This window comes from Austrofundulus limnaeus, unplaced genomic scaffold, assembly GCF_001266775.1.
Source record: "Austrofundulus limnaeus strain Quisiro unplaced genomic scaffold, Austrofundulus_limnaeus-1.0 Scaffold1569, whole genome shotgun sequence".
Classification (NCBI taxonomy): Eukaryota; Metazoa; Chordata; class Actinopteri; order Cyprinodontiformes; family Rivulidae; genus Austrofundulus; species Austrofundulus limnaeus.
The window spans coordinates 1-9,675 of record NW_013953971.1 but is presented as its reverse complement, the minus strand read 5'-3'; the positions used below and the strand labels follow the sequence as shown (position 1 = coordinate 9,675).

The window sequence follows — 9,675 nt, the reverse complement described above, 5'->3', positions numbered from 1 at the left end:
ACCATAGACTTTGCATGTAAACCTGCTGCTCCTGATGCTGAAATCGCGTTCGGTGTGAACGCACCATTAGGGAAGAAAACCCGTCTGGATAACAGCAGACTGACTGCTGGTAAAATATACGACAGGTCTGGACCACTCCTGAATTTTGTTCGTATCTGAAAAAAATCGTAGAATACGAAAACATTGGTGAATGTCACAAATTCTCCTAAATCACTCGTACGCACAACTTAAGAACAAATTTGTGCGTACCAACGGTTCTTACATGAGGCCCATTGGGTGTAACGTTACAGTAAATTATTCAAACTGTGCAAAAATGTACATGATTGATACACATCCAGTCCTGAAAATGGACAAATGCAAATGTTGTGAATTGACCACTGTGCCACCTAGTGGCAACATGAAAATACCTTATTGAGTTTGAAAAATCTCCCACTCAAATCTTTAATCCTAATGGTTTCAAAACTGTGGTGTAAAGTTTGGACCCTTGTAGCGAGTCGTTAGGAGAGAAACAGAAATGGTGATAATGGTTTCTGACCTGCACTACACTTTTACCGAGTTGGGGCAGCGGGTCACTTTACTGACCAGTATTTGTTTATTTAATAATTAATATGAAGAAACAAGTGTCTGCACCTCAGAGGAGAGTTTTAGTGACATGAAATGATGATGTGATTTAAATTTTACAATCAGATAGACGAGGCCGTTTCATTGGGCATGACTCGGCTTTGGGTGGACTGGACTGGCACAGTCCCGTTCGGTCTGTCAGCTCCTTCTGGAACGCCCCTGTGGAACCCCAGTTTGAGCGCTGCTGCTGCACGTGCATCACACGGCTCCTCCCAGTGCGCCGCAGTGCCAAGCTGCAAAATTATTATTGTTAGAAGCAGAAAAAGACTGATGAGCCAGTCGTCACCATGATTATACTCTGCATGTTACACTATTTATTATATCCTCCAGGAAGGCTGAATCCATTCCTGTTAACAATATTTTTGGCTCAGATTTGCACATCCTTTAACTAACTGTGTACATGTGGATGTAATTGTTAATCGTGTGTGTCTGGTGTGAACATTAATAGTTTTCACATCATTAATTGTTTCCCAGAATCACCTCTAACAGGGCTTAAAGTTCTCCATTGCCACAACGAATTTCCGTCACTTTGAACGTGGCCAGGACGGATTTCTGTCATCTGTAAGGGAGAGAAATAAAAAAAAAAAAAAAAAAAAATACAACTCTGGTTGTTTTCTGTTGCGGTCTTGTTAAAGCTGCCCAGTCTACCCTTAAAAGCGCACTACTTTCAACAAATGAAACAAACTAGGGATGCACGAAATATCAGTATTGATATCGACATCGGCCAATATTGGTCATTTTTTAGAATGTCGGTATCGGTCCGATATGTGAAACTGGGCCAATATTAAAGTCCGATATTGATTTCCCACTTTGTAACTTTGAGTCCCTGTTTGGAGAGGGGAGATGATTGGTTGAGCAGCATCTGTTTGATAATAATAGTGATACTGATGCTGCAGCCAGGAATAACTGAAGCAGGGAGCCATGTCAGGGGTCTAGGCATGGGCCAAATACYGGTTTCAAGGTACACCGTCATTGGTGGGCACCAGTCCGCTAAAGTGAAAATCCACTAATTGTGGACCTAAATATTTTGTTTGCACTTTAGCAGTCTTCCTAATTTTTATAATTCATTAGCAGATTTACGCTTTCTAAAATTAAAATGCAGTACCACTAATAACTAATTATCTACCAGTCATCATGTTGAACAGCAGAAGTCAGACTGTCAATGAATCACAACATGTGATCTATCCAACAGCACCCCTCCCAGATAAACACACTTATTGTGAAGGTATACATCCTGCTGACTGTTGCTTTGGGTCACAGTTCTCATTTCCCACAATGCTTTGTGTCTGCTTACATAGCAGGAAGGCAACAGCTAAAACAGTTAACATTTGTAATCCATACTAATATTTTGTATGTATTGATTTATTTTACKTTACAATCGAAGCTCCTTTTTTTAAAAATAAAGTTTAGCTCAATACTTGACGCAATTGGTCAAAGCAATCTGCAAACGGGGTTAGACAGACATCTAGTGGTCAACTGGAGCAACTACATGGAAAACTTTCATTTCCTGTCACAAATCAAATCCGTCATGCTCCCAGAATACATCGCTTCAGTTTTCCAATAAACAGTTTTAAAATTGCTTTATTGATGCTTCTTTAATGAAAAACCTACAACAAACAAAAAAAAAAAAGACAAAGAAGCAGCCGAACTAGCAATCCTCAACAACTTTTTAATTTTTACACCAGGAGCTAAAGGTCTGTTTCAGGAAATCACATCCCCAGCAGTCGGCGCTCGTAGGATTAAGCTGTACAAGGGTTCATACACCACTAGTTGGCAGTGTTGTACATATATTGTACATGAATTGTCAGCTATTAAGTGTCAAATTGAACTTGCGCTTTAAAGTTAGCTTCCGCTAGTTTTTCTACAGCATAAGCGCTTTTGAAGTTGCGGACCTAAATATTTTCATAAGTGCTTTAGAAATTGCGGAGCTAATTTTTGAGTTAGCGCTGCCCACCACGGTTCAAAACCACTAAAATTTTCTATCATACCGTGCCTACAGTATGCATTTTTTGTTTATTTTTCCTCTGGTCTGTTTAGCTCCAGACTTTCCCCCGCGACGAGCGATCAGACTGCTAGCTTTAGTCAGTTCTCAGTGTGAGAAATTGGGAGTGTGGCATGAGAACGTGAGAAGACCCTCAGATGTGTGAGTCTCACACCAAATGCATGAGAGTTGGCAGCCTTGTGATGGACAAAAGGAAAAAAATAGATGAAGTGGAATTTTATTCTGGTAAAGAATATTTATATTTAATCAGCCACTACAGATGCATAAAACAGTTTCTTTTTGCGTTCACAGGTACTTGAGTACAAGTATTTGGTAATGAATAAAAAGGTTTTCTTCCACAGTTCTTTCTTTTCACCAACCTGCTCTCTGTTGTTTGTCATATAGATTCAAACTAATGAAGACGAGGCTCAGCTACTCAGAACATCCAGAACTGCAGGTAAGATCCAATTTAACAGTTTTTTTCTTCTTGTTTTTAAGGACTGGAAGGACTACAATTTATATCACAATATAACTCCTAATTTCAGTCAATATGATATAATTTTGACATCGATATGAATAAAAACTTGTCAGAAAAACTGCCAAAACACCTATATTTTCTGTACCTCCACACCYGAATTAAGACATCTTTAATATTATAACTACTTAGAACAAAAAGACAGATATCTCAAATTTACTTTATGACTATTCATAAGTGAATTGTTTAATTGACTATCTGAAATATAGCTTTCAGGTAGTCAGGTCCAGCCGTTCACATTTGGGGGCCTAAACAAGATATATATCCAGGGCCCTACTTTACTATAAGTTGACAGCAAAAAATACACAAAATCAAATGCTGTATGTAATTATAAGCATTGTGCATACATTTTTACCTCTATGAACATAGTGTACATAGTTTACTGCTAACTAAGCACACTCACTAAATGCTGTATCTGTATGAATGTGTGTGACTGAGTAAACGAGGACACAGATTTTGTACAGAGTTGGGTGTCTGAGTTGCCATTAAGAGCAATTCAGTCCCTGTTTAACCAAAGCTGGAGCTGTGTTCGCATTCTTGTCAAGCTCGTTCTCAGCCCTGGACTCCACCAGGTGAGGCTGTGCAGGTAGAGATGCTGCAGCTATTATCAACTTGAAGCCAGGAGGGGGACAACTGGACAGTTCTAAATAATCCGACTCTTCTATCTGTTGGTCATGTGGAGTACTGCATCAACGTTTTTTTCCTTTTTATCTCTCAGACCTGTCGMGAACTGTCAGTCAGCAGTCAGACAGCAGTGGATTTGCAGAGGAGCCCTCTGTTGATTCCAGCATCTACCTCAAGGTTGGTCGTCAGATTTCTGTCATGATTTTATCATATTCTTATTGGGAAGCTGCACCTCAGGGTGCTAGAGCTACAAAAGGTTGCCACGTTGTAAAGATTTTTAATATAATTTAGACCTATTAAAAAATAAGAAAAATTTTTGTTACATAGTTTTACAGACTTATTTAATTATGATTAAACCACCGTTACAAAATAACAATGTCAATGTGGCATGAACTTCAAGAATAAAGCTAATGTGTGTCTTTGTAATTTACAGCTATGCCACCATTTTTTAATTTCAATTATTTTTTTTATTTGATATTTAGGTTGTTTCATTGAGGTCCAAGATCTCATTTACAAGAGAGACCAATGCCCAAAAAGAGGATAAAAAAGACCATAGCAAAATAAAAAGAAAGCTTTCCATGTGTTTACAAATGTACCTGTCTTTAATATGTTTAGACTTCTTAAATCTTTCCCTTTCCAGTGAGAAGCAGGTGCATTCTTTTGGTATGTCGAGTCAGTCAAAGGTGCATTGGATCTTCACATGACAAAAACAACTAATTACGTTGAGTAAAATGTGTGTTACAGAAATAAACAGTTAATTAATGCAGTCCAATCAGTGTTTTTAAAGTTGCTGTAGGATCACAAAAATGACTGACATTCATTTAGCTGGCTTCTTTCTTTTCTYTTGGGCCAGCCTTTAGCAGACAAGTCACTTCATGCATTGTCTACAACATAAGACAATTTATTGTTTGTCAGTGGACAACATCATTTGTAGAAGCAGTGATAATTCTTCTAATCTATAGTGATAACTCCTGAGCTTTGTATCAAATGATGATGATTTTTCAGGTATATCAAAGAAAATACACAGGATTTGTACACTTTTGCAAAGTAACTTATGCCCTTTTTCCACTAATGCCACTTAGTGTAGTGTCGGTACGGTTCAAAACCATTTCCATTGGGCAAGATTCATGGAACCAGCCCTTTTTTAGTACCTACTTCATTGTGGTTCCAAGCGGTCCCAGTTGACACCAAAATACGACGTCAGAACACTGTTAGTCACTGATTGGCTAGGGGGTGGAGTCACTGATTGGCTAGGGGGTGGAGTCACTGGTTGGCTAGGGGTAGAGTCACTGGTTGGCTAGGGGGTGGAGTCACTGGTTGGCTAGGGGGTGGAGTCACTGGTTGGCTAGGGGGTAGAGTCACTGGTTGGCTAGGGCGTGGAGTCACTGGTTGGCTAGGGGGTGGAGTCACTGGTTGGCTAGGGCGTGGAGTCACTGGTTGGCTAGGGGGTGGAGTCACTGGTTGCGTCTAAGCTGCCTTTACAAGAACAACTCAAGGAGCCATTTTTTCAATTGTAGCAGTGGCATTAGTCGTGATTCCATCCAATTTTAATTAGAAATTTTTGCAAATTTTAAAATTTTCAAAAGTTATTCATCAAATGTGTTTCCATCTCTCATTTTTCCCATTAACTTTAAAAAAAAAACTAAAAACCACCTCCACCAACCGACCAAAACACACCCATTGGAACCGGACTGGAACATCAGTGGAAAACCAACCGGTCCGATCCGTACCTACACCGACCGTTCTGACACTCCACCTTTGGCCCTAAAAATGCAATAATGAACAAAATAAAAGCAGTCTACTTTTAAGTTCTGAATATATTTTGAATGTGATCATTTTCAGTTTTGCATTTTCTTGATCTTGATATTTAAATTGAGATAAACATGCAAGTTTCCATATTTTGATGACTTTATTCAAAATAAAATGGTAATTATCTGTTTTGTATCATGTTGGAGTGAGATGCATGGTCTGATTTTTAAATTTATTTTAATTGTTCGTTAGATCCAGGAAAGTAGTGACAGTTGTGACAGCGAGACCACGGTCACTTCACATCCTTCACAAGACGTGACCACTCCCCATGCACTGGACCAACCAGCGTTTGATTTGCCAGATGGTCCAGAGGCAGAGGTAGGACCTGGTGGTGCTGCTGAGCCTAATGGGACCTGTCAGTCCAGCGCAGGAGCAGCACATGAAGGAAGATCAGAGCAGGTTCCACAGTACGCACTTCATTACCTCCTGAAGCACCAACCTGCAGGGGAAGAGAAGCAAGTCAAGGGTGAAGATCAGACTGATCTAGACACAGAAACACATCCTTCGCAGAACAGGTCTGATCAAGAACCACAACAAAAACTAGAACATACCCAGAATGAACCTGTTTTAGTGCAAGAATCATCTGAGGTAGCCRTGGAAAGTCTCTCAGAGGGAGCTGAGGAGAAATCCCATTTGGAGTCTTTGCCCACAGATTCTGTTCCACTTGATCCTCCTGTTCCATCATCTCCAGTTCTCCATGCACTGAACAGAGCCAAAAGGAATCAGCTGTGCCGAGTGCATCAGCACAGCAGCATCCAGTGCAGCGATATGGATCACATCCTGGTTGGAGGAAGAGGAGAAGGACGTGGTGTCGTTCCTATGCAAAGGTCATCTTCTCTGCCCTCCTCTCTCTTGTCCCCCTCCAGAGTTGTGTCCTCTATCAAGATCCAGTTTAGAAAAGGCCAAGCATCCTGCACCCAACCCAAGTATTCCTTTAAATACACGAAGGAAACAGGAGAGGATGCAGGAAAAGAGGAGGAGTGTGAAGAGGAAGAGGAGGAGCAAAGCAACTGTTTGTCTACTCTGATCATAAATCCAGGCGTTAAAGATGAAACTTTATCTGCCATGCCCCCTAAACCCATCCCTGCCTACCTTCAGGGATCGTCCTGTTCTCTGCAGAGTGTCAGCACTCCTCTGGATCAGTCTCTGGGAGACCACGTCTACTCCTGGAGCACCCAGAGTGTTCCTGATCTTCCATGCAGTCATCGTTCTCAGCCAAGCCCCTTCCAGCTGAACATGAGTGCCAACCAAAGACAGATGTTTCCTACTCACAGCCCTTCAACAGTGTTCTCTGACCCCAGCCCCTATTCCAGTCCTGTTCCTAACTCCAGTCCTTACCCATTTTCTGTGTACCCCTACGTTAGTCCTCCTTACCCTTACAACCGTTCATTAAATCACTACTCCAGTACGACCAGCCTCCACCAGCCTCTCACTTCCCCAGTACCCCCACACGGCAGCCTCCCCAACATTCATCAGATCCCAGGTTCCACAGCTCATCACTGCTTCGGTTTGGGCCACTTACATTCTGGAACTCACCAGATGCACCATCAGGGCTACAATCATCCACATGACCATCAGTTCCCTTACCCCGCATCTCCACACAGTTCCCAGTTTGCCTCACCTTACCACATGAGGTGCAACATGAACCCACATCTTCAGCACCTGGGGTTCGGTCCTCCTGCTGGTCCAGGTTCAGGACCTGGATATTGCCCTTCCAGCACAGAGATGCAGCTGAGAAGGGTTCTGCACGGAATCAGGGGAACAGTTCAAAGTCTGGGTCAGGTTAGTCCTCCTAAGTTATTTACCATATTGTTAGTTTGTTGTTCAAGTATTGTCTTTAAACTTTGGTGTTATTGTTCCAGCTCCTGTCTTATTACTATAACAATAAGTCCGAAGTAACAAAAGAGAATGATGTTAAATAAACTGATTTTTTTCAAGTGAAGTTTACATTGAAATCATGTACTGTATATCCATTATGTTAACAGGCCAGGCCTTGATAAAAATACCAATGATAATGTAACAACTGAAACAGTTCCTGGAGTACCTATGAAAGAGCATGCCATGTGGCGTCCACACTGCAAAAACTGTCCATCTAACCAGGTTTTAAAACCTTATATCAGCCAAAAAGTCTTTTTGATCTTGTTTTCAGACTGATTTACTAAACAAGAACTGATTGTGTAAGAATAATCATCTTGTTTTCAGAATGTGTAAGATTATTTGTCTTGTTAGTCTGAAAATTTGACTCTAATTAAGTCATAAATATCTGCCAGTGGAGTAAGAACATTTTACTTGGTAAGATTCTTGAAATAAGAAAAAATTGAGTCAAATCAAGTATTTCAAGAATCTTGCCAAGTAAAACTTTCTTAAACAGCATTTTAATAACAACTGAAGGTGACATAGTTATTTTATTATGGAGTAGAATTTAAATATATGCCTGAGAAACACATAAAATTGCCCCTTTAAAGGAAAACCTGGTCAATGAGAAACACCTGTCAGTTAAATGTTCCAGTAGTTTTGCTCACTTGAAAAATGGGAGGGTTCAAACAAAGTGGTGTGTTCTGAGTTGTTTAATACGTCTACACTAGCCTGGTCCTCACCTTCCTACGCAGCTCCGCTCAATTCTAGTTTCCTTCTCTGCTCCGTCTGGGACTTCTCCCATTCAGATGATTTCACTGGCAGATTTTTAGCCGGACCAATCAGAGAACAGAACGTCGATTTTCTGTACAGTGTCTGCTTGTAGTTTATTTTACCTGGACCAATCAGAGAACAGAAGGAGGAGTTTTGAATGACGTCGATGTTCTTTGCAGTGTCTGCTAGTCATTTTAGCATACAGCAGTGGAGGAAGTGAATGAAGCCAGTCTGTGGTTGATAAGGCTTCAAATTAAATTAAATTTGTCTGACAAAGCAGCAGCTCTCATTTACAGTCGTCTCGTTCAGGTCGGTACATTTCTCCTCTCAGTAGGGTTGTTTACAGGACACGCGATTTCTGATTAGCTTCTTAGCTTAGCCTTCTTCACAGCGACAACACACACATACGCTTCAGCAGAGGCCACGCCTCCAGCAAGAAACAATTCTCTATGCATCAAGTCCAGACCCTCGTATGAAGCAAAGTGAAGGACAGGGTCTGGTTTTAACCAGGCTACGTCTACACGTAAAATACCAGGAAATAAAATCTGACATTCAGAACTCGTCTAATGCTCATCTTTTGATCTTAAACTCAAATGTCTTCAGTGAACAACAAAAACAAAAGAATTTGGCTTGTTGTTCCAGTACTTTTGGAGGGKAATATATATCAGAGAGTACAATATTGATATTACAAAATAGTGCACTAAATGATGGACACAAATCAGACTCTGGTTGCCCCGTTATGCTTAAAGGCTTTTGTATGTGTGTGTGTGTGTCCATACTATGTCAAATTTAATCAAATGTCAATAAACTGACCATTTGCTTCAGGATTTTTAAGAAAACGTTTTCTGTTTTTATGGCAGTAATGACATCTCTTCTCATTCTGTATTACACCTGTAACATGCTTTGTCAGCTTGTTGTTTCACTTCTTGATGTTGCATGTTGTTGATTCGACCTTTCAGAGTCAAGTCAGTACTCCGGATATGTTTGGTGAAATCAAAGCAACTACAACCACCCAGCAGGTACATTTGTTGGCAATATTTCTGTTTTAAAAATCTGTACTTTTCACCAAATAGTTTCCTTTGAATTTCAAAGTATTTTTGATCTTTGTTGTGTTTTAAAACATAGTTCTACTTGTTTATTTTAATTGAATCTTATTCTTATTCAAGAACCATCAGTGTTCTGGAGAGCCATTTCATTCAAAATGAAATAAATACAAAAATTACTGTAAATATTAAAGTATTAATAAATATTCCATCAAATAAATAAATGACCCCATAAAATAAAAACAACCAATAATGTATTAAAATACATTTTTTAACATGTCTGTAGTTTAGGGATGCACGATAACTTATTTTAAGAACCAATACTGATAACCAATAACTTTCTCCTTCTAACGGCCGACAACTTTCCAGGAGATAAATAGACGATAAAAATAAGATCATAAACATAAGACCAAAACCAAATGACTCTGTAAATT

The 9,675-nt window shown here is 40.0% G+C and overlaps 1 protein-coding gene across 1 annotated transcript in view; it reads left to right on the top strand.

Annotated features, from left to right (window-relative positions):
* The window catches only part of itprid2 (ITPR interacting domain containing 2), a gene marked incomplete at its 3' end in the record, with an annotated part of 62,581 nt that extends 53,364 nt beyond the window's left edge, over positions 1-9,217 (top strand). The window contains 4 exon segments of the mRNA XM_014032895.1: positions 3,008-3,059; positions 3,856-3,938; positions 5,763-7,352; positions 9,158-9,217. Coding sequence (XP_013888349.1) covers positions 3,008-3,059; positions 3,856-3,938; positions 5,763-7,352; positions 9,158-9,217 — 1,785 coding nt within the window.
* Positions 9,218-9,675: the final 458 nt, after the last annotated feature.